Source organism: Anolis carolinensis, chromosome 2 (assembly GCF_035594765.1).
Source record: "Anolis carolinensis isolate JA03-04 chromosome 2, rAnoCar3.1.pri, whole genome shotgun sequence".
NCBI classification, from domain to species: Eukaryota; Metazoa; Chordata; class Lepidosauria; order Squamata; family Dactyloidae; genus Anolis; species Anolis carolinensis.
Window position 1 is genome coordinate 304,443,525 of NC_085842.1, and position 26,326 is coordinate 304,469,850.

The 26,326-nt window shown below is 42.0% G+C and overlaps 1 protein-coding gene across 2 annotated transcripts in view; it reads right to left on the reverse strand.

The window, feature by feature from the left end:
• rai14 (retinoic acid induced 14) overlaps nucleotides 1–19,258 on the reverse strand; it is a 135,576-nt gene extending 116,318 nt beyond the window's left edge. For both annotated transcript variants that reach the window (XM_062972511.1, XM_062972510.1), the window contains exons 1-2: nucleotides 19,042–19,258; nucleotides 1,405–1,483 (exon numbers count right to left, since the gene is read on the reverse strand). In XM_062972511.1, coding sequence (XP_062828581.1) covers nucleotides 1,405–1,440 — 36 coding nt within the window. In that variant the 5' untranslated portion in view covers nucleotides 1,441–1,483; nucleotides 19,042–19,258. The remainder of the gene's footprint in view (nucleotides 1–1,404; nucleotides 1,484–19,041) is intronic.
• Between the last annotated feature and the right edge of the window lie 7,068 nt (nucleotides 19,259–26,326).

The window sequence follows — 26,326 nt, forward strand, 5'->3', positions numbered from 1 at the left end:
GTGGTTTTATAATCACCTTTGCCTTCTGGAACCAGGGATAATTCTGCAACTAAAACCTATGGAAATTTGTTTCATTTTCTGCAACTTTAAGATCTGTGCCAGGTTTACAACCTTGTATGAATAAACATCCTTTTTTGAAGTTCTCCAGACTCAGTCGTTCAATATTTTAGGACAGCTTATAGGGATTTGCAGTTCGCCCGGATAAAGGACGGCACGTTTCAGCTTTATAGTTTTTTTTTTATTGTCTGGCGGACGGCACAAGAAGCACTACAAAAAAAGTCTAACATTGGAAAGACTACAGTACATGTCCCAGATCTATGGTTTTATTTATCCACATCCAAAAAAATATGTCATCTCCAGGCATTTTCTAGGTCCTCTAGCACAACATTATGATATTCTTGGGTCAGAAGTCTTTAATTTCAAAATGGTTCACTATTGCCCCCTGAATGAATGCAATACAAGTTTGACATCCATGTTATCTGTGGTTTCATTTATCCATATCAATAAAAGATGTCTTCTCAATTGTATTTTCTATGTCTTCCACTATGGTTTTCTTGGGACAGAAAACCTTTTGATTCCATAGGGTTTCCTATTATCCACAATGTTGCAAGTCCACACAAAGTCCAGGAACATAACTCCCATTAATAAAGGGTTGTAATGCAGACCTTTCCAAACTGTTTGTTGCTACACTTTAGTGTGTCTGCTGCAGTGTGTAGGTCTGTTGTGCAAATGTAACAAGAAACCTCTGAGTTCATGTGAAACAAGCAACAAATCAAATATTCTTTAAAATATAAATAAGACTTTCATGAGATATGCTATGTCCCCATAAATTTTGTTATTACAATCCATGTATGTGTCCATATCTCTTATAAGAGATTGTTTTAACCTCTGGTTTGCTAGAAAACTGAATGACTGTGTCACAAAATAATGCATGTCTAAAAAGTGTGTCACCAACATGAAATGTTTGGAAAGCTCTGTCTGAACGTATTAGGTTTTATCTGGAATAAGCTTTCATGGGCTGCAGACCACTTCATCAGAGGCAGCGACTGCTTCTGTTGGCAGATTTATATGCATCCTGGGAGAGAGGCAGAATGTGGGCGAAGTGAAATGCAAAATATACAAACACTGATTATTATCTTAACAGGAATTCTTGGGGGTGGAATACAAGATTTACACTCTTTTGCAATCTTTTGCTAACTGACATTGTGCAAAAGCACATAGAAGCTCATACAGGATTTCTAGAACAGAATCAGTCCCAAGTCCCAACTGTTCTCTCTACCCACATTTTACAAGTTGTTTCCATTTCCGCCTTTGTAGTTTATTAACTGGCTGCTTTATCAAGCTGGGAATGAAGGAATGTTTCTGCTATCAGGACTAACATACACTCAGGCACTGAATACTTACATCACTTTTCCTGAACTTTGCTTTCAAGCTCTTCATGCTTTTTCCATTCAAACTTCCAAACCTTGAATTTTTTCAACACCTATAAAAAAAGATAAAATATGTAAGTGTCCAGCCATATTCACCTTAAGTTCAACAGGCCAACTGGAGACTGAAATTTTGAGCGAGAGTTCACAAATATTTCTAAAATAGAAATATTCCTGAAATCTCACATATTAGTTTATAGATGATTTCTGGAATTTATTTCTAGCAACCTATCACCCTACATATTTGTTAACTATAACCACAGTAAATCGCTAGGAATTACAGGAAACAGCACCAAGCTGTAGAAGTTTGTTTTATAATAAGTAAGTCCATATGGCCACATTTCTACATACTAACAAAGGAAGCAGATTTACCTCTGAGCGTACATTTTTAAAATAGTGCTGGCAAGCTTTACTTAAGTATTGCAAGGTAACAACTGTATAAACATATTATCTCACTTACTTCATTAGTTTGTGTCATATATGTGTGTATATGACACACAGCCATAGTCTATTATATGAGTATCAAGTCTATATAAAAAACATAAACAAGACATAGTGGAAACACACATTTATTTTGCATGACTATACTTTTCAATATCATTTGCCACGAGGGAAAGATATTTGATTTTGCAACTACCAAAGCATCCATCGCTTCCCAACTAGCAAACTATCTATCGCTTTTATAATCCATATCAAAGTGACTGCAGGCTCATCGACACTGTATTATTAATGTAGTTTCATACTACTTTACCATGGCTTAATGCTATGGAATATAGAAGTTGTAGTTTGATGAGGCACCAAATCTATTTGGAAGAGAAGGCAAATGACCTTGTAAAACTACAACTCCTATGATTCCAAAGCACTGAACCACAACACTCATTCCACAGCTTGGGTCTCCAGAAAGGCCTGAACTGCCAGCAAGATCATATATGCTTCTTACTGTCTCACCAACCAAGATGCCAGCATGAGCACTGCCACAAGCAAAAACCATTCTCTCACACCTAGCAAAATCCTTCTAACCACTGATTAGTATCACACAATATTTGAGATCATGGGAGCTTCCAGACTGAAGAATTAATGAAGTTTGACACCACTTTAACTGCCATAGCTCAATGCTATGTAATTCTGTGAGCTGTAGTTTTATAAGGTCTTTAGTCTTCTCTTAATTAGGAGCCCCTGATGGCGTAGTGGATTAAAGCCTTGTGACTTGAAGGTTGGGTTGCTGACCTGAAGGCTGCCAGGTTCGAATCCCACCCGGGGAGAGCGTGGATGAGCTCCCTCTATCAGCTCCAGCTCCATGCGGGGACATGAGAGAAGCCTCCCACAAGGATGATAAAAACACCAAAACAAACGGGCGTCCCCTGAGCAACGTCCTTGCAGACAGCCAATTCTCTCACACAAGGAGCGACTTGCAGTTTCTCAAGTCGCTCCTGACACACACACAAAAAAGTCTTCTCTTCCAAATTGATCTGGTGCCTCATGAAACTACAACTCCCAGGATTCCATAGCATTGAGCTATGGCAGTTAAAGTAATGTCAAAAACTGCATTAATGCTACAGTGCAGATGCACCCTAAGTGAGAAGAAATTTCTAGCATAGGTTTCCATTGACTCGATCTGATTCATCAGTTGCATAAAGTCTTTGAGAACAGATATATACAACAGAAATATACACAAAATGGTTGGAAAGAGTCCTCAGAGGTTGCCTACCATAGATGTGGGTGAAACGTCAGGAGAAAATACTTCTGGAACATGGCCATACAGCCCGGCAAACATACAACAACCCTGTGATCCCGGCCATGAAAGCCTTTGACAACATAATGGTTGGAAAGGGATTGTGTAAAGTCATGGAACTGCAAAACACCATTGGAGTGGTGATAAGTATTCATTTAAGAGTAATCCTAAAGAGTAGTTAAAAGGACAGAGGTGAGACACAGACTTTGCATATAAGTGGAAATAAGAAGCTAAATAAATGTGTAGTGGAGAAATCTTTGTCTCTGGTGCATAGCTTTAAGTATAATAATGGCTTAAAATAGACACAAGGGAAATCCATTTGAGCATGTAGCTTGCTAATATATCTAGCGTGCCAAGAAACCACTACCTCTCTTCAAAATATTGCTAATGGATTAGACTTGTTCATATATCACAATTCAGCAGTTTCGCTTTCCATTATTCCTTTAATTTTGCTTTCGCTGTCCAAGAATTGCTGATGTCCAGGAAGGCTGGAGCCCTTTCTAACTGCTTTTGAGAATATTCTAATTTCCAATGTCAGATTTCTGTTCATTTATCTTGTGGCAAAGAGAATATGCTCTGTTCAATGTAGATGGGCAATGTCAGCATGTGTGTGCGTGCATATACTTTCAACTCGCTTGTTGACTTATGGTAACCTCATGAAGTTTATATGATTTTCTTTCCTTTCGTATGAAATATAACCTACATCACAACATACAATATTGGTGATCTCCCATCCAAGGACCTAGAGCTGCTTAGCTTCCAGGATCTGGTATCTTTAGGGATTTGGATCCTTCCTATTACAAAGGATGTGCTTTAGAGAAAGAGCAAGGGATGGCACTTTTGATGTTTTATGACATTATACAACCCTGTAATGTTGCTGGTGGAAGAAATATGGGGCAGAGTTGACATAGAAAGACCTTGCTTCCACATTTCCAATTATATCATGTGTTCTGTTGTTGTTCAGCAGTTGCTGAAGCTTAAAGGGAGCAGGGATAGTAAAGGCCTGACACGTTGTAACTTGGGTTTACACCCACCACTGCAGAAATTGCAGGGAAAAGTAAGATGACTGTATCTACATCTTACAAGGATAATGTAATGCATTGCGCAACCTTGCAAATGCCATTGCTGAGAGGTTATTCCTGTTCTTGCATCACAAAATAAAATCCTTCATTGTTAAACACACCAAAACCAGTCAAGTGCTACTTGGCAGGCAAAACTCTTATTCATGAATTCTTAAGAGCAGAACTAACAAGGATAATCTTGTGAAACTAGAAACCCAATAAGCTCCTTTTAAAGTGACCTCTAAGAGCGAAAGAGACCATAAAAATATGGAAACTGTGATTTTGTTCCCTCGTTACTTTTTACATTTATTTATCAAGAACGATTTGCCAACAGATCCAGCTGCTTTAGGACTAAAGACTGGAAATCTCAACAGTCTTGCATTTGAATATGTGAAAGTCCATGCCTATGTATTTGATGATTAGCAGATGAATGTATAAGGTGAGATAAGAAATTAAATGCTTGTGGACATCACGGAATGCATCTATATGTATTTCAGACTTTGCATTTAAGATTCTTCCTGTATCTTAGATCAGGGGTGGAGAATTCATGACCCTCCAGATGTTTCACAACTACTCCCATAAATGTGGCCAGCATAACTAATAATTCGTAAATTGAAGGCCAACAGGATTTGGAGGAGCCACAGATTCCCCATCCCGACTTACGGGTGCAAGCAAGAAACAGGCCAACAAAGGAGGGATGGAGCACGATTGCAACTTATTTGGTTTCCAAAATACATGCTGTGAAACACCCCTTCAAAAAAAGGCAAGACTATTGATCTAGTACTGTTAACACTGAGTTGCTGCCCAAATTTTCAATGAGGGGTATATTTCAGTGCTGTTCAGAGATGCTTCAAATAAGGGGTATATCTCAATAGTTTGGAGATGTCTCAAATAAAAGATATATATTAAAAGTGAAGAGCAAAATAACTGGTAATGGTAGCTGGTATATGCTAAAATGAGTTAAGAATATACATATTCTAAATCCAGTAATTGAGCTTATCTTGTATTAGCATTGCCAGGGTGAAAACTGGAGAACTTGTGTGTCCTGAATGGTTGTGAAGACCAGGGAATTTCAATAGGCGTTGCTTGTCACACTTCGACAAAACGATTAACAGCGTAGAAGCCTTCTTGAGTTTCCATCTGGGTAAACCTAGCCTGCATCTAATTTCCTTTCAGGGTGGCTTGTCCTTTTTTCCCACCTCCTTCTCTTTATGCATTTGTTTCATGAGACTCTTAATCTGTTGGTTATCATATCCCCTTAAAGCAGTGGTTCCCAAACTTCGGTCTCCCAGATATTTTGGACTCCAACCTCAGCCATCTTCGCCAACAGTCAGGAATTCTGGGAGGTGAAGTCCAAAACACTTGGAGTACTGTGGGTTTGAATCAGCCAGGAAAAGAGGGATCACATGAGAAATCCAGTCCATGAGCTGAACTGGTAGGCCTGAGAACTCCTACAAATGAACACAAGAGTGGATAGGAGCAATTCTGTTATGTTTTTGCTGCCTCCCCTCTACAGAGGACTGTCTGTTTGTGGTGTCAAAGGATTTCATGGCCGGAATCACTAGGTTATTGTGAGTTTTCCTAGCTGTATGGCCATGGTCCAGAAGCATTCTTTCCTGACGTTGCACCTGCATCTGTGGCAGGCATACTCAGATTATTTGAGAACACAGAAATGCTGGACCATTCTAACAACTACCATGTCAGACTACACAGAGGAGCCATTGAAATCCACAAGCATGTGGACAATTTCAACAGAAAGGAGGAAACCATGAAAATGAACAAACTCTGGCTACCAGTATATAAAAAAACTCTAAAATCAGGACAGTAAATAAAGAACAATACTCAAAATGAGGGAATTCCAAACAAGAAACCATCAGGACCTAATCACCTCCCAACAAAGGATTCCCCCAGACAAGAAGCAGCCAAGCTTTGAAGCTGCAAAGCTATTCAATGCTAATCAAGGCGATCAATTACAACATTCACACTAGCTTCAAGCAGACAAGAGTTCTTTTTCCAACCCTGGACCTTCGACAGATATATAAACCCCACTTTCCTAGTTTCCAATCTCATCATGTTGCGCCTGCTTCCCCTCTTCTCCTCTCAGCTAAACATCAAATCACTATGAAAAAGCCTTGCTCTGCTAAGAGCATCCCATCCCATCACTCAAGTTTTTAAAGGAGCTGCTTCCTTCCATGATTGCCCGGTTACACATTTCAGAGTAGCTCATGTGAGTCACTGTCTTGTCAGAACTGTCAGCACATAACACAGGTTTCTCAGCACGTATGAGTCATGAGAAAACTGATTACACCAGGAGACGTGGAAAGATCCCTGATGAGATTGTTTTTTCCTGTGTTGGGGTTATGCTGGACTATTAATACTTAGAAGGGCTTTATCTCCCATAAAAGGTTCCATCTACTTCGTAAATAAAATCACAGAAATTACTAGACAACAGAGGAGGAATGCTGTATTATGGCCTCCCTCTGGTAGACCTTGGTTTTTCAGTGGTGGATCACATGCCTTGCATGAAGAAAGCCCTTGGTTCAATCTGTTTGCTTTCCATTATAAAGGATCTGAAATGGCAGCCTTGAGAAGACTATCCATCTGAAACCAGATATAGGTCCCAGAAAAAGGTTGTGAAGCATAAGAGAATATGTTTTGCACACAGAACATTCCAGAATCAATCCCTGACACCTTCAAGCAGACTCAAATCTGGAAGGAGAAGTTATTTTTACAACTATCCATCTCAGAATCCTCCAGCAGATATGGCCAACAGACACATTGGCTAGGGAATACTGGGAGTTGTAGCACAACAAAGTTAACCTACACATGCAGGCTCCAATTTGGACCTAGTGATAAACACAGTGAGATTAAGGAGGAAAAGAGAGGGTGGGTTCAAGCACCACAACCATCCAGTCCAACCCACAGCCACACATCACTCCATACAGATGGCCTTCAGACGACACTTCCATTATTTCACAATGTATAGAGATAGGCCACCTAGTACTTTCCAGATGTTTTGAGCTTCAACTCCAACCACCCACAACCACCACAATCCATAGCCAGGGGTTATGAGATATAATCTGGAACATCCAAGGAACTCTGGATTACCATTCTGGTTTTACACAAATAAAAACCAGGGTGGGACTGCATGGACAGAGCTCTCTTGCTGCTTAAATAGCAGAAACCACCAGAATCAACTTCAGCCTGTGCTGCAATGGAATCCCCGAAGATAACGTTTACATTTTCCCACATAAATTAGTATCTTCCATTCATTTCCCAAAGGAACAAGTAAGCTCATGCAGGTGGGGATATGTGTACAGAGGGCAAAACCAAGACCCTGAATACTAAGTAGCGAAACTTTAAGTCAGCCCCTTGGGGGTCTAAAATGTTTTGAATTTTGTTCTCTGCAGAGCACACATTACAAAAGCCCATCTGAACACACATAGCCTGCCTATCACAAGAGTGAGCATTTGCTTGGAAACCAAAGAGAACACCAAATCCATAAACCGATCAGAATGTGCACATGTACATATGGGGATATATACTGGAACTACTACCTCCATGGAGCCCCCAGTGGCACAGCAGATTTAACCAATCAGCTGTTGAACTTGCTGACCGAAAGGTCGGTAGTTCAAATCCGGGCAGCAAGGTGAGGTCCTGCTGTTAGCCCCAGCTTCTGCCAACCTAACAGTTCAAAAACATGCAAATGTGAGTAGATCATTAGGTACCACTCCGGTGGGAAGGTAACAGCACTCCATGCAGTCATGCCAGCCACATGACTTTGGAGGTGTCTACGGACAATGCCGGCTCTTCAGCTTAGAAATGGAGATGAGCACCAACCTCCACAGTCGGACACGACTAGACTTAATGTCAGGGGAAAACCTTTACCTATTACCTCCTTATCTGCAGGGAATGCACTCCTGAACAGGAAATAGAAAACTATGAATAATAGCAAATCCTATTGAAATGAACAACTTCCACTGAAAGTTGTCATAGGTTCACAGGGAGGACCTACAAAATTACTAAACAGATATGTTGTCGAAGGCTTTCATGGCCGGAATCACAAGGTTGTTGTGTGTTTTCTGGGCTGTATGGGCATGTTCCAGAAGCATTCTCTCCTAATGTTTCGCCCACATCAATGACAGGCATCCTCAGAGGTTGTGAGGTATAATACCTCACAACCCCTGAGAATGCCTGCCATTGATGTGGGCGAAACGTCAGGAGAGAATATTTCTGGAACATGGCCATACAGCCCGGAAAACACACAACACCACTAGACAGGTATCATCTCTAGGAATGTGTTGGTCATCCAAAGCCATTCTATGTTAATGTCGAGCAGAAGAATTCTATATGATCACCTGAAGGACTTAGAATATTTCTACAGAATACATATTTGTCAGATGTGAGTAAGTGAAATTATGGGAACCAGTCCTGCTGGCACAAGAGTAATACCGTACATATACACATCTGCCACATACGTAATCTGTACATTTTCTCTTATCTCACCACTGCAGGGCATTAAGATGGGGATTATGAGACACTAATTCCTATTATCCTTCAGCTACCAAAGATGCTGAAAACCCATATAAAACAATAAGAGATGGGTCCCTTTGTATGCATTAGAGTATTACGCTCTTAAAAAATTCAATTCTGGCATTATTAACAGAGAAGGGATCCATGTACTAAGCTCCACAGAATGAGGGCAAATGCACATTTGCCAAAGAAAATGAAATAATCCCAACAGTTGAAGAACAAGGAAACATGGGGATATCCTAAGCAATTCATCAGTCGGCACTTCTGTAGACATTATCATCACAATTTAATTTAGTACAGTGCATTCAATTTTCCAACTTCAGAGGTGAAGGAAAGAGGAAACGGGATGTGCACGCAAGTCCAACTGATGCTCTTGGCTCAGATTCAAACAAAGAGTTTGGCTGCTTGCTTCAGAATTTTTTAAGTGCCTTCCTGTCAAAATATAATGTTTGTCCCAGAACAAAGTCACATTTTCAAATTATCAAAGGCAATGAAAAATATTATGAACACCCCTTCATTAGAAACATTCACTTGCAGGAAGAAGGGCTCCATCCTTCTTGAATAAGACCTGAATTTTAAAAACTCCAGACCCCTTCACAAGTCATATATCATGCTAGCTGTGCAGTCTTGGAGAGGGAAGTCCTCCTCTTAGCTCTAAATAGCTTCTGTAAATGCAGTTCAACTCCCCAGTGCCAAGCCAAGGGTAAAATGTGGCCAACCACAAAATACCAAGACAAAAAAAATGGCTCACTAGGGTAGCAGTTCCTAAACCTTGTTCAAATTTTCCACAGAAGGCTTTCTTCCTTTATCTACTGCCAGCATTCCTTTTCCCTATTTCATTTCACATAAAATTGTACCTAGTATTTCTGTATTTATTTTTAAAGAAAAAAAATCCATGAATTAACTAAGCAATTATTTTCATAAGATGAGGTTTTCAAATCAGGGACAGTGCTGTATCTAAGGCAATGGATTTATGCATCTCATGTTTTAAGTTTTGTATACTGTCGCATGTATTTTAATGCCTAATGTAAATTGTTTTTTAACTGCTTTATGTTTTATTGGATTGTACTGTCGTTTTATTGGCACTGAATTTTTGCCAGGTCTGTAAGCCGCCCTGAGTCCCTTTGGGTGAGAAAGGCGGGATAGAAATGATGTAAATAAATAAATAAGGCAAGGATGGGGAACCCTGTGGTCACCCGGATACTTTTCGATTCTAACTCCCATTGCTCTTAGCTACAACACACACAACACAGCCAATTATTAAGAATTATGTGAGATGTACTTGAACAGAATCCAGACAAAAATATGTTTCTTACTCATGAAAGTTACCTACCAGCTGATGTGACATTTGAATGATTGTCAGTGGTTCCCAACCTTTGGGCCTCCAGGTGTTTTGGACCTGAACTCTCACAAATCCCAGCCAGCTTACCAGCTGTTAGGAACTGTGAGAGTTGAAATCCAAAACACCTGGAGGCCCAAAGGTTGAGAACCACTAGAATAAGTTCACTTAATCACTACTGCACACTAACTATTAGGAAGGACTGAAGTAACAGATTTGCAACTCAAGTCATGGTGTATAAAAATGTAAATCTAGAACCACATGCAGCTGTATTATTCAAATGTTTTTACTCTGCTCTTCAACATTCTTCATTCCCAATAAGGCTCCTGTCCTCAGATTTACAATCTAAGACACAGCACAAACGAAAAAGGAAATGAGAAGGAGACAATATGAAGAAGCTTAAAACTCAAGTAATAGTAAGAACAATGAAGAGACAGGGATACCCAAAGAGAAGAGAAGCAAAAAGTTCATAGTCTCAACAACTACTTTCCAGCTATTCTTCTGTCATAGTATGTTGTTGTTGTTGTTTCAGGAAACACATTCAATAATGCCATCATATCTTGTTGTGACCTTTAAAGTGCTGGTTGTGATTTTAAAGGTCATAACCAGATATGATGGCATCATTGAATGTGTTGCCTGAAACTCAGCATGCCACCCCCTTTTTTTGAGCACATATAAACAGGCATATTTAAAGTTCATGTTTTTGAAGCACACTCGAAGTTCTTATTTTAGCTAATATGTACTCTATCTAGAACATTTTTGCTTCTCTTATAAAAATTAGAACATACCAGCTCAAACGCTTCCATTTACCGACATTATAAAAGCCTTTCAAAGAGACTCACCTCAGTTAGCTTACACAAACAATGTTGTGTGCCTTCAAATCATTTTCCAGGTTACAGCAACCTTATCAGTGGGTTTTCTTGGCATGATGAGTTCAAAAGGAATTTGCCTTTGCCTTCCTCTACGGTTAAGAGAAAGTGGCATGCCTAAGGTCACCCAATGGGTTTCCATGGCTGAGCATGGATTTGAACCCTTGTCTCCAGAGCCCTAGTCCAATGTTTAAACCACGACACTACGAGCTGTGACAAACCCCTTCTGAAAAAATATTGTCAAGAAAACCTTGTGACAGGGTTGCCATAAACTGGAAACAACTTGAGGACGTGCAAGATTTGTGTAAGTTAAGTGAGGTGAGTCTTTTTGAAAGGCTTCTTTAATAGGGTACATGGCAGCCTTGTGGGTGGCATGTACTAGTTTTTGACAACAGAAGCAGAGATGTTCTTGATATTAAAAGCCTATTATTCCCTCTCTAAAAGGTTGGAGTAAGAACCTTTGAAAAGATTTCCCTGTCTCTCTATCATTACTTCTCTTTTTGGTTCATTAAATGATAGCATTCCTTCTGAGCCACTAACCCAGTTTTTATCTTCAAATGCAAGTTCTGCCGCTCCATCAATTAGCCACAGGCCTGCTCTTGCTCGGCTCAGTTGTCGACCCGAATATCCAGCCCTGTCAAATCTATCACACAATCCCCCTCCAGTCAAATGAAAACAGCACCAAATCTTCTATCAGGACTGCTGCTCAGCCAAAGCACTCAAAACCTTCACATTATGGGTCAGCCATTGCTCGTTTTCATCTAAGATTTTGTCATATCTAAAAAAGAAAAGCCCCTTTGGTCACTTATTATCATCCTTGTGCTCTCTTATTGATTGTTATATATTCTGAGTTGATTTAACTTTCTGTCATTTCAATTCAAACTGTTACATCAATCCAAATGATAGGCACTCCGATTTCTGATTCCACTTATTTCATATTAGGAAGTAGAGTTTAGTAAACTTAGGTAACGGTAAAGGTTTCCCCCTGACATTAAGTCCAGTCATGTCTTACTCTGGGGGGTGGTGCTTATCTCCATTTCTAAGCCGAAGAGCTCCAAGGTCATGTGGATGGTATGACCGTCAGAGTGGTACCTATTAATCTACTCACATTTGCATGTTTTGAACTGCTATGTTGCCAGAAGCTAGGGCTAACAGCAAGAGCTCACTCCGCTCCCCAGATTCGAACCTGTGACTTTTCGGTCAGCAAGTTCAGCAGCTCAGCACTTTAACAGGCTGTGGCACCAAGGGCCCCTTAGTAAACTTAATACTACAATAATTTGTGAAAAATAAAAAGCTAAGTCTCTATGTCCCAAACATGGGAATTATCAAGAATCCTATAGCATGGTAAACCATATTTCAGTGTTCCTGAGTGTTTCCTTTTACCTTAAGGCAATATCAATCTCTTCTCCTTTCCCACGCACTGTGCTAAGTTCAGGGGCAAACGGAGTCCAGATTTCCTTGGTATACCTTTATTATTAGGCTCCAGAGACTTACCAACATTTGCCCCAGAGATATACAAACTCACATATATAAATTAAAGAACTGAAGAGATCAGGAATTTGCTTTGAGTGTCAGAACTAAGCAGAAATCACAAACCTTGCATGGAAACATCTATTCCTAATTAATTTAAGCTTTCTTCATTTCAACAGTATAATTATCATTTCGTTTTACTGTAGAGAGTCAAAAGTCTTTGCTGATTTTTTCCATCAAATCTCCAACTGTGCTTTTCTGCTCAACCTGCTCTAAACTACAAGACTTAATCCTGTGACATCCAAGAATCTAAATCAAGGGGATACTGTCAGTTGAGATTAGCTATTTAGTATTATAATACCAAAAAAGAGTGTTGCATTAAATACTAAAAGTAAGCAACTTACATACTGATTAGTATTGTGGTTGTTCCCAAATGAACAAAATACTGATGAAATAATAAAGTAAAAGCCACTACGCTGTCCATAGATGACAATCTGCTAAAGGTATGATTCCAAGACTTGATTGAAACTTCATGCCAGAAATGCATATTTATGTTTTAAGATGCAAATATTAAAGGTATTTGTACCACACAAACACCACACCCTCCGCAATATTTTTATAGAGCCAATTAACCATCCTAATGAACCACATCTTTCATCTGCACCACTAGGTCATACTGTGTCTGATGGAAGATGTGCCAAGAGAGCAAATTGTGCATCTCCAAGAATAGATTAAGTGATTTTAATCCACTATAATGGGCATTAATCCCAAGTTTCTGTTCAAATTGTTTTCAGACAGCTATGTCAAAAACTGTTGGACAGCAATGCTTCAAGGGCCAACTGCTTCTATGTCCAGTGAACTGCACCCTGATCAAGCTGTTGAGAGATGAGGATAATCATTGCTCAACATGCCTGGAGGGTATCAGGTGGACCTTTGCTCTCCTGAAGCTATCAAATGCATATTTTAATTCTATGACATGGTTAATCAGCAAATGCATGCCTTTAATAGTATGTCAAGGCCGAACATGGCTTTTTATAGTTATCTAGTAACTTGTAAAACATACCAGCAGCAATTCAACATCCCCTTAGTATACTGTAAGAATCTGCAAGTTGATCTACACCAGACTGAGCCATATAATCATCCTCAATCTATTGACAAGGTCCCAAAACTGCCATACAGATCCATATGGAGCAGGCAGGATAGGAGAAGCATGTGACTCATAGCCAAATTCAAAATGATGATATCAGTACTGAGATCACCGGAGGATTCCAGCAGATCTCAATGCTGATGTCACTATTTCATATCTGGCCACACAGAACAAGGAAAAGCTATGCCAGGTGGCATCAGGGACCTTTCAGTATGTTTTGGTGGAGAGCCTGAAATCTCTGTAATGTCTGAAAGGGACATCCAAACAACTAAGGGTGACATGTATTTGTTTCTAGCTGGATGCTAGGTGTCTGATGTACCTGTAGGGCAGTGGTTCTCAACTTGGGGTCCCCAGATGTTTTGGGCCTTCAACTCCCAGAAATCCTAACAGCTGGTAAACTGACTGGGAGTTCTAGGCCAAAAACATCTGGAAATCCCAGGTTGAGAACCACTGCTGTAGAGGATCAATTCAAGGACATGGACAAGATAGGTGCAGTTGCTTCACTCTTAATAGGTGCACTAGAACCTAGATTCCTAGACAGGTGTTGTCTCAAGTGAAAAAAACGCAATGGCTTGTTTTCAGTTTTCCCACTTTTGCAGGGTTCTGCATCCCTAACCCTAGTGAATGTGAGAAGCTGACTATCTTTCCATAAAAGAGTGCCCAAAGCTGCAACCACGTACTGTTGCCTGGTATTCTGCCTGTGTGTGTGCTCCAAGATGAACAGCTGTCATAAGAAACTTCATTTTCTTAATAAAGTTCTTCCAAACAGACCCTCTTTTAGCCTGTCACTGGTACACTTGCCAAACATAAAAAGAGACATTTGGCTTAGCACCAAAGTGCAAGGTGAAAGGATGGTTGAAAGCCATCCATTCAAGCACATTTACTCTTTTGCACCCTTTAGCCGTGTCTGCAGAAACTTATCTGTACTTTCACCAACTTGAAGAACCAACAGGCAAAAAATACTCCTCCATACTGCATGAGATTATGTATTCAACATGCAATTGGGTTCCACATACAATGACTTCCTTGGTCTGTTTTCACATCTCATGTTTAACTGAACACTTTAAGGATGTGAGGTGTGAATGTGACAAAGACAAGGCAATCTGACTACAGATCTCCCAAATCTTGGTACAGCGCTCTAAACAATAAATCACACTGCTTTATTAACGTAAGCACAATTGGGTTGCTGACCTGAAGGTCAGTTCGAATCCCGGGAGAGCGCTGATGAGCTCCCTCTGTCAGCTCCAGCTCCTCATGTGGGGATATGAGAGAAGCCTCCCACAAGGATTGTAAAAACATCAAACAACCAGGCGTCCCCTAGGCAATGTCTTTGAAGATGGCCAATTCTCTCATACCAGAAGCGACTTGCAGTATCTCAAGTTGTTTCTGACATTAAAAAAAACCCTGTAGAATTAATGTCATTTGACACCACTTCAAATGCCATGGCTCAATGCTATGGAATAATGAGAATTGTAGATTTTTACTCTCTTCTGCCAAGCTACAACTCCCAAGATTCCATACCATTGAACCACAACAGTTAAACAAGTGCCAAAACAGTGTAGATGCATCCAAAACCTCTGTCAATGAAGTCTTACAAAGTCTTTTTATACTGGCCCAGCCACGTTTTTTCCCTTCTCAGTCTTCTAGCAACATTGGTATTAAGATGTGAAAGAGAGCTGAAAAAATATAGATTTTAGGTTGTGGATTGCAGCCTCATATCTGCTTTAAACAATATAGTTTGAATTGGAAAAAAATGAGATTCTACTCTAGCCAATCCTATTACAATTGTATGTGCCAGTTTGCAACTGGCAAAGTAAACAACAGACACCAGAACTTCTTAACTGACTATAGATGAACAGAAAAATAGAAAAAGGAGCGCATATAGAGTTATATCTCCAGGTACTCACAGCATGCTCAGCTATGCAGATATCTAAATCTGGCCATCAAATGGAAAAAGCCTAACAGAAGTGGATGGTGAAAGACAAAGAATCATCCCTAGATGCACTTTGGAGGAAGCTTTCAAGTGGTTTCGAGGAAACATTGTTTTCAACTTATGCAAAGTTCATCTGATCTGGTTGATTCATTTCACAGCTGTATGTAGTTAGTAGTAGATAAAAAGTTTGGTGAAACATGTTGAACTGCTCTTGCTTTTTGTGGTGTAGGAAGTGATCCTATTCTTGCCAAGTTATTTCTGGGACCAAAACTTCTGTTAAGAACTAACACCCAGCAAAGTATTTCCTATACTCAACCAGCATAATCCAACTTACAGCACTGAATAAGTTAAAGGATACTTTCCCGTGCATAAAAAAACTACATCCTTTGCTTTGGTCAGTAAAACGCCTGACTGAAGCCGGCAATTCTTGTTTATGTACTTATTTATTTATAACTTTGATACTCCACTCTTTATTCAAAAAGGCTCATCTGAAGCATTTTGTCAGTTAAGTGATATGACTTCCTTTACTGCTTCCAAAATTAAGGCTTGACACATGAGGAAGGAGGAGAGAGGAGGAAAAACAGTAAAGTGCCAGCACTTATACTGAGAAATTGAGTAGAAATAATTTAGGAAACCAATTAGCAAACGTAGGTAAAACCTGGGTTGCTGAGAGTTGTCCGAGCTGTGTGGCCATGTTCCTGCCATAGATGAAAGCGAAATATCAGGAGAATGCTTCTGGACCACGGCCATACAGTCTAGAAAACTCACAGCAACCCAGTGATTCCAGCCATGAAAGCCTTCGACATAAAATCTCTTGTTTGGTTTTAAGGTTTAACTATTTTAAGGCTCATCCACAACCTTGGGAATTGAAGCATTGAAGGATAAATCATTTCAAGAGATGTGAAAACGAAACCAGCTTAGGCTAAGCAGATTCCTTGCAATGAGATCTTTGCTTTTAAATACATACCAGAGAGAAATATGATGCTCTGGTGCTACCTTGGTAGAAGGTAACTAAGATCTTTCCGAGCCAAAATACCTGTCTTTCTTGACAGGAGGGGCAAACCTAATGATTTGCATTTCTTTTAGCATTTAACACAGACATGGGCAAACTCCAGCCCTCCAGGTGTTTTGGACTTCAACTCTCACAATTCCTAAAATTCTTAATTTTAGAGGTTTTTTAATACTGGTAGACAGATTTTATTCATTTTCATGGTTTCCTCTCTTTCGGTTGAAATTGTCCACATGCTTGTGAATTTCCATGGCTTTTCTGTGTGGTCTGACATGGTGGTTGTTAGAGTGGTCCAGCATTTTTGTGTTCTCAAATCATATGCTATGTCCAGGTTGATTAATCCTGTGCTCTGCTATGGCTAACTTCTCTGGCTGAATAGGTCTGCAGCACCTTTTGTGTTCCTTGATTCGTGTTTGGGCGATGCTGCTGCATTTGGTGATCCCCATGTAGACTTGTCCACAGCTACATGGTATACGGTAGACTGCTGCAGAGGTGAGAAGCTCCCTCTTTTTCTTTGCTGAACATAGCAGTTGTTGGATTTTCTTAGTGGGTCTGTATATGTTTATAGGTTGTGTTTCTTCATCAGCTTCCCATTGCAGTCAGTGCTCCCCTTGAAGTATGGCAAGAACACTTTTTCTCTGTGTCAGTGTCCTCAACCTGTGGTTCTCCAAGTGTTTTGGCCTACAACTCCCACAAATCCCGGCCAGTTTACCAGCTGTTATGATTTTTGGGAGTTGAAAGCCAAAACCTCTGGGGACAGGTTGAGAACCACTGCTCTGGGTGGATCTTTGTCTTTACTCTTCTGTTTTGTTCTTGATCTTGCAGCTCTTCTGATGTCTATGGTGAAGTCTCCATTGGCCTGTAGAGGCCAGTTTAGGTGGTTCAGTTCTCTTGCCTAGTTTCCAACAGGCAACTGAATGTTTCAATTGGCCACCTTGATTAGCACTGAATAGTCTTTCAGCTTCAAGGTCTGGCTTCTTACTGCCTGGGTGAATCCTTTGTTGGGAGGTGTTAGCCGGCCCTGATTGATTCATGTCTGGAATTTCTCCAACATGAATTAAGGAACATGAAAGTCAGCAGAGAAGTCAGCCATAGCAGAGCACTTGATGAACCAACCTGGAAACAGCATATTATAGGAGAACACAGAAATGTTGGACCACTCTCACAACCACCATGTCAGACTACACAGAGGAGCCATGGAAATCCACAAGCATGTGGACAATTTCAACAGAAAGCAGAAAATCATGAAAATGAACAATATATGGTTACCAGTATTAAAAAAAACTCTAAAATCAGGACAGTAAATAAAGAAAACTGGGGAATTCCAGACAAGAAACAATCAGGCCCAGGTAACACCTCCCAACAATAGATTCCCTTGGGCAAGAAGCAGCCAGGCTATGAATCTGCAAGGCTATTAATCAAGCTGGCCATTTGCACCATTCACAATTGCCTCAAGCAGACAAAAGTTCTTTCTTCCACCCTGGACCTTCCATAGATATATAAACCCCACTTGTATAGTTTTCCAACAGACCTCACAGCATTGGGTTGCTGTGCATTTTCCGGGGTGCATGGCTATGTTATAGAAGCATTCTCTCCTGACGTTTCACCCACATCTATGGCAGGCATCCCCAGAGGAGCCTCTGGTGGCCTAGGGGATAAAAGCCTCGTGACTTGAAGGTTGGGTTGCTGACCTGAAGGCTGCCAGGTTCGAATCCCACCCGGGGAGAGCGCGGATGAGCTCCCTCTATCAGCTCCAGCTCCATGCGGGGACATGAGAGAAGCCTCCCACAAGGATGGTAAAACATCAAAAACATCCGGGCGTCCCCTGGGCAAACTCCTTGCAGGCGGCCAATTCTCTCACTCCAGAAGCAACTCCGGTTGCTCCTGACACGGAAAAAAAAAATCAAGCTGGCCATTTGCACCATTCACACTTGCCTCAAGCGGACAAAAGTTCTTTCTCCCACCCAGGACCTTCCACAGATATATAAACCCCACTTGTATAGTTTTCAAACAGACCTCACAGCCTTGGGTTTCTGTGCTTTTTCCGGGGTGCATGGCTATGTTATAGAAGCATTCTCTCCTGACGTTTCACTCACATCTATGGCAAGCACCCTAGAGGTTGTGAGGATGCCTGCCATAGATGTGGGCGCAACGTCAGGAGAGAATGCTTCTGAAAGATGGCCATAGAGCCCGGAAAACTCACAGCAACCCAAGGTAATGATTGTGAGTCCCATCATTCCCCTTAACAGCTGGAGGAAGCCAAGGAAGGCTGAGAGCAAGGCGGCTCTGAGCCGCAAGCAGTCTTTCTTCCCTGCCTGTCCGTCCGTCCGTCCTTCCTTCCCTCCCCGAGACAAAGCTGCCATTCATCGCCTCCGACGGGGGTCCCAGTGCCACAAAAGGAGGGCGCAAGAGGGGGAGGGAAGGAGGCGAAAGTGGGGAAGAGAAGCGCCGGGGAAGAGCAGACTCCCGAGGAAACACAAAGGCGGAGAAAAGTTGGGAGGAAAGCCGGAGAGCCGCTCACCCCATGGAAGAAGCGCCGCCCGTCCTGCTCCGGGATGGAAAGGCGAGTGGGGAAGGAAGCCCATTCACGGCAGGCGGCGAGTGGCGAGGAGGAGGAGGAGGAGGAGTGGCCACGAAGGAAGAGGAGGAGGAGGAGGAGGCGAATGGGCGAGCGGCATCCCCGCCCACGCGGCCAAGGGCGCCGCTCCCGCCGCTCCGCCTGCAGGGCTCGGCTCTGGGGCAAGCAGCCCCACATTCTGGGAAGGAAGGGGTCACGTGGGCACAGAGGGGGCGGGCTTACTCACGATACACACACGCACATCACACACTCACTCAAACACACACACTCCCCACCCCACGAGGCTTCTCTTGCGCCAATAGTTGCCTGCGCCGCGCGTGGTTGTTCTCTAGCGCCCCCCGTGGCGGCGGGAGGCGGTGCAGGTTTGTTTGAAACCTCGCTAGAGACCAAAGGGACACTCCAGAGGACGATTACACTACAGCAGTGGTTCTCAACCTGTGGATCCCCAGATGTTTTGGCCTTCAACTCTCAGTAATCCTAACTGCTGGGATTTCTGGGAGTTGTAGGCCAAAACACCTGGGGACCCCATAGGTTGAGAACCACTTGTGGACAACAAGTTAAACATGAGCCCACAATGTGAGTAAAGGTAAAGGTTTCCCCTGACATTAAGTCCAGTCATGACCAAGTCTGGGGTTTGGTGCTCATCTCCATTTCTAAGCCAAAGAGACGGCGTTATCCGTAGACACCTCCAAGGTCATGTGGCTGGCATGACTGCATGGAGCGCCATTATCTTCCTGCCGGAACAGTACCTATTGATCTACTCACATTTGTATGTTTTCGAACTGCTAGGTTGGCAGGAGCTGGGGCTAACAGTGGGCGCTCATTCCCCTCCCAGGATTTGAACCTGGGACCTTTCAGTCTGCAAGTTCAGCAGCTCAGCGCTTTAACACACTGTGCCACCAGCCCCCCCCCCCCCCCCCCCCAATGTGATGCGGCAGCTAAAAAAGCCAATGGGATTTTGGCCTGTATCAATAGGAGTCTAGTGTCTGGATGCCATGCTACCCCTCTATTCCACCTTGGTTAGACCACACCTGGAATCATACTGTGTCCATTTCTGGGCACCACAATTGAAGGGAGATGTTGACAAGCTGGAATGTGCCCATGGGAGGGCGATTATAATGATCAAGGGTCTGGAGAACAAGTCCTATGAGGAGCGGCTTGAATTGCTGGGCAAGTTTAGCCTGCAGAAGAGGGCCATGGATAAATATGTGAGGGGAAGTCATAGGGAGGAGGGAGCGAGTTTGTTTTCTGCTGCCCTGGAGACTAGGACGTGGAACAACGGCTTCAAACTAAAGGAAAGGAGATTCCACCTGAACATTAGGAAGAACTTCCTTACTGTGAGAGCTGTTCAGCAGTGGAACTCTCTGCCTCGGAGTATGGTGGAGGCTCCTTCTTTTAAGCAGAGGCTGGATGGCCATCTGTCAAGGGTGCTTTGAATGTTTTTCCTGCTTCTTGGCTGGAGGTTGGACTGGATGGCCCATCAGGTTTCTTCCAACTCTAGGATTCTGTAATTCTATGACTATAGACTCACAGGCATGGTCAAATTTCGGCCCTCCCTTCAGGTGTTTTGGACTTCATAGAATCATAGAATCATAGACTTGGAAGAGACCACATGGGGTATCTAGTCCAACCCCCTGCCATGCAGGAAAAGCACAAAGTATTGGACCTCATCACACTAGAGATTGGATCCACTTTAAATCCACTTTAGGTAGGGGTTTTTAAACAGCTCAGCCTCACCAAACTACAAACCCCAAAATTCTGCAGGAGGCAGAAACCAAATTTAAAGTAGATTCATGCTCTAGTGCAAGCATGGGCAAACTTCGGCCCTCCAGGTGTTTTGGATTCCAACGTCCACATTTTCCAACAGTCAGTAGGCTCAGGCAAAAGCAACATCTCATATCTTCTGTTTTCTTCCCCTTTAATAACTTTTGTCATCTTGAACACTCTCTGATGTTGTTTGGTCACATGTTTCCTGGCTTTTATTTGTGACACGTTGGAGGGTATGTATGGGATTCTCACCCTGTCCAATCAGAAAGCTGCCTGCTACATACACAGATACATACATACATGCCCGTATACATATACAAACACTGACTTTATTATATATACAGATTACTGAACAAATGAAAGAATAGGGACTCTAATTATAGTAAATACTACCCCCACCCCTCCACTCCCCTCTTTCCCATCCCTGTTTACCTTTCCTAAACCCCTTTTTGATTTTTCCCTCCTCCCCTCCCCTTTTTCCCCCTCCCCTTTCCCCTTTTTCCCCCCCGTCTTCCTTTTTCTTGACCAGAACTGGCGCAGGTACACACTGGAATCAAATCCTTGCTCTCATTTTCATAGATCTTTCTTCTTGTTCTGATTTCAGTTTTCCTCTGATGGCATAGGATATACAACTTCATGTATTTGTTGAGCTTGTGGGTGTTTTTCACCAACTGTTCAAGCAGTTCTGTATGCTTCTGGATCCATTCGGGTTTCACTTCTTCAGCGGCTGGTGCAGTCTCGGTCTTGCCCTGATTGGCCTGAGAAAAATGACAAAACAAGATCATTGTATCAACTTATGGAAAAAAAGGAAATAGAGGTTTGTCGAAATGACCATTTTATTTTACTCTCCCAAATACATTTTCATTAGAAATATGCAAATAAAATAAAATATGTCAGACACTCAAATGGGTGGAACATACTGTTCATTGTATAATGCATATATATCAATCTTACCTTAATATTTTTCTTGTGTTTCCGTAAAATGTAAATGATAGCGAGGTCAATCACTGGAACAAGTACCAATGCACCACAATTAAGCATTTCTAAACCAAATCTATCTAAACCAAAAATGCACTCATTGGAAGGTTCCCTCTGCTGCCGTTCCTTTGGTGGCAAATCAAAGCCAGTGGTTGCCCAGGCTGGTGCTTCGTCACAGAGGCAGACCCCAACGGACCCCAACAGAAGCGCAAAAGCAAACATCCTGACGGTGTGGGAGTCAAGCAGAAATACTTCTGTTAGAGAAGCTTCAATATGAGAACATCAGGCATGGAGAAATTCTATGAGGTCATAAAGGTCACCTGATCTTTATAAGAAGTCTATGATGTCACGAATACATCAAGGGAGCCGCCCAAGAGAGAGAGAGAGAGAGAGAGAGAGAGAATTCTTGCACATATTTACATATTGCTACTTGTAAATGACAGTTTGGGAAAGTAAGTTGATATTTTAAAAATCAGTTTTTTTGTTGTTTTTTTTAAAAAAAGGCTTTCATGAGATACTGTATTTTGTGCTTCTATAGTAAAGTATGCAAAAGGTCCCCGAATTTATCCCTCTTGGAACATGTGGGCCAATGTACCTAACACAGAGAGATACTTCCTGAGAAAAACTGAGTCTTATCTAGCAGCTGTGTTTCTGTCTGTCAAGAAAGAAAGTGGACTATTTTCTCAATGGACAGAAGTGATGGCAGTCCAATGTGTAGTCAAAGTCTTTCATGGCTAGAATCATTGGATTGCGGTAAGTTTTCCGGGCTGTATGGCCATGTTCCAGAAGCATTCTCTCCTGACATTTCATCCACATCTATGACAGGCATCCTCAGTGGTTGTGAGATCTGTTGGAAACTAAGGAAGTGGGGTTTATGTATCTGTGGAATGTCCAGGGTGGGACAAAGAATTCTTGTCTGCTTGAGGCAAGTGTGAATGTTGCAATTGGCCAGCTTGATTAGCATTGAATGGCCTTGCAGCTCCAAAGCCTGGCTGCTTTCTGCCTGAGGGAATACTTTGGTGGCAGTCCAGTTGAATTTCTGTCAACCGAGAAATGAGCACATGTCTTCCTTGGTGGAAAGAAGTGAATGAAGCCCAGCTGCGTTTTAGTCCATCGAGAAAAGACATAGACTCATTTCTCAGCAGAGAGAGATTTTGGCTCCACACAGCCAGGCTTCCCATCAGATTTGGCACCGGGGACGGGGGTGCTTTTTGGGAGCTCAGTGCAGGCAGCCTGGTTCTTTGCTGCCCTTGGCTTCATCTTTGAAGGCGATCTTCTTATATAACTGACCAAAGCCCTTGCTGATTTACTGCTCCCATCAGCTCTAGGCAGCAGACTCAACGATAAAAGTACAAGCAGATAAGTTACAAACAGCTGACTTACATACAACTCAAAGATTGGGGGCGAGACAATAGAAAGTGAGAGAAATCTACCTCTAGAAAGAGAAATTCACTCCTGGAAGAGTTATCATGGGGAAAAGGTGTCTCACCAATCTTTGTTTCCACAGCAAGCCAATTTTATTCAAAATCCAATGATCACAGGTACAGAAAGTGAGTACAGGGTCTATCTTGTTCATAACTTGGGGATTGCCTGTATATTGCAAAATGCACATCAACAAACGTTGGAGTCACAGTTTCCTCATTCCTATTCCAGGCTGTGCAGTACCCAAATGTGCAAACACTAGCTTCTCCATTTCTTTTATGGGAAAGTAGCCCATATTCTCAACCCACAGTTCAATGCTCATCCAATATATGAAATTCAGGCAATGGCTGACATGCTTGTTGTCTGAAGAAGAAACTTGAAAAAATATATTTGAAAGCCATTTTGGAAAACTTCCCTAATGGAGAAATTATCATTATTCCTCCCAAAATCTAATCAGAAATTCAGACTGTTAAGAGTAGTTGTGATTGAAGAGCAAAGTAAAGATGCTACCATAATGCAAAAGATTGCAGTGAAGGCAAAATTATCCTGACAATTCAGATAAATTTATTATTATCGCATTGCACGTGGAACGGCTGTAATTCAAGCAGTGCTGCAAAGTAGCTCTGTGTAGTTATATTCATTTTCAGGTAGTTAGAACAGAACACTATACATATCGTCCACTGTGGCTGTCTATTTCCCTGATACATCTTCTTTAATGCATCTCACTAATGCACATGACAGAGGCCTCTTCCACACAGCTGTATAAAATCCACATTGAACTGGATTATATGGCAGTGTGGACTCAGATAATCCAGTTCAAAGTAGATATAGTTCAGTATCTACCTTGATATTCTGGGTTGTATGGTTGTGTGGAAGGGCCCGGAGAGACAGAGGGAGAAACCGAGGGAAAATAGTTGATTTGTAGCTACAATGTACTTTGCCTTCATTCCCATTCTATATTATACCAAGCCAAAGGACAAATGAGAGTACATTCAGTTTCTAAATGGATGTCATACCTATTCAACCTTGGGACTGCACTGTGTGGTGCTGGGCAAGTTATACTTAAGAGGAAGGTAAAGGCAAATCCTCTGAGAAAACCTAGGAGCAAGGCTGTGGCCGGGGTGTCCTCAAGCTGCTTTATGTTTCACAGGGACTCCAGAAGAATTGAGAGGAAGCAAGGTGTGAAGGATAGTATGAGTGACAGATGCCTTTCTTGTATTTTGTTGAAAACTACAAAATGTATGTTCAAAATGTCTGCACATGCTGGCGGTGCCACAAGGCTCTCTACATGCCATCTTCACAGTTTCCAAGAACATGAGATCACAGCCCGACATTTTCACTTAGTAAAAAGGGCTGCCAGGGAGAATCTAAAGGTGAGGCACAAAAAAGTAGGTTTGTCTCCATTTTGAAGTTGAAGTCAGTGAACTTTTGAACGTCCTGCAGAACGACTCCCCCATTGAGAGGTTTTGTCCAAACAGTTACAGATATAGGGTTGTTGTATGTCTTTCGGGCTGTGTGGCCATGTTCCAGAAGCATTCTCTCCTGACGTTTCGCCCACATCTATGGCAGGCATCCTCAGAGGTTGTGAGGTATGGAGAAAACTAAGCAAAGAGGTTAATATATATCTGTGGAAAGTCTAGGGTGAGAGAGGTCAGTGTGAATGTGTAGTTAATCACTTAAATTAGCATTGAAAAGCTTATCTGCTGTCTTCTTCCTGCCTCTGGGGCATCCTTTGTTTAGAGTCGTTAACTGCCCTTGGTTGATTCATGTCTGGAAACCCTCTGTTTTCAGAGTATTGCTTTTTATTTACTGTTCTGATTTTTGAGTTTTGTAATACTGGTAGCCAGATTTTGTTCATTTTCATGGTTTCTTCCTTTCTGTTGAAGTTGTCCACATGCTTGTGGATTTCAATGGTTTCTCTGTGTAGTCTGACATGATAGTTGTTAGAATGGTCCAGCATTTTTGTGTTCTCAAATAGTATTCTGTGTCCAGGCTGGTTCATCAAATGCTCTGCTATGGCTGATTTCTCTGGTTGAATTAGTCTGCAGTGCCTTTCATGTTCTTTGACTCTTGTTTGGGCGCTGCGTTTGGTGGTCCCTATGTAGACTTGTCCACAGCTGCATGGTATCCGGTAGACTCCTGCAGAAGAGAGAGGATCCCTCTTGTCCTTCGCTGACCGTAGCATTTGTTGGATTTTCTTCGTGGGTTTGTAGATAGTTTGTAGGTTGTGCTTCTTCATCAGCTTCCCTATGCGGTCAGTAGTTCCCTTGATGTATGGTAAGAACACCTTTCCTCTGGGTGGATCTTTGTCTTGACTCTCATGGCTTGTTCTTGGCCTTGCAGCTCTTCTGATGTCTGTGGTGGAGTATCCATTGGCCTGTAGAGCCCATTCTACAGGCCAATGGATTCATAGTATCCATTCTAGAAAAAGGAGGAAATTTTGCAGTCACCACCACCAGGATCCCAGTAGAAAACATCATTGCCAATGTTGAATCAGCAATTTACCAGCTCCCTGAGGAAGAAGCAGAGGAGGTAAGAATTGAAACAGCAAGGATCCTGAGAAATGCAAAACTCCCCCCCAGCAACATAACGAGAAAAGAAAGACAGGCCATCAAAGATCTCAACTCAGATCCTGAAATCATCATTCTTCCAGCTGACAAGGGGAATGCCACAGTAATCATGGAAACAAAACAATACAAAGAAAAAATCAGACAACTTCTAGATCCCACAATTTACAAGAAACTGAAACAAGACCCCACTAACAAAATCACCAGAAAAACGAACACTCTAATCAAGAACTCCTCCATTAACTTTGACATACGCCAACAGCTGTGCAAATCAGAAGCCCTCCCACCCAGGCTTTACGGACTCCCCAAAATCCACAAGGACTCCATCCCACTCAGACCCATTGTAAGTGCCATTGGATCGCCGACTTACAACCTGGCAAAATTTCTGGCTACACAGCTACAAACCCACATTGGGCTCACTGCACATTATATCAAGGACTCTACACACTTTATAGAAAAGATCAGCAACCTCAATCTAAGCACCAAGGACATCC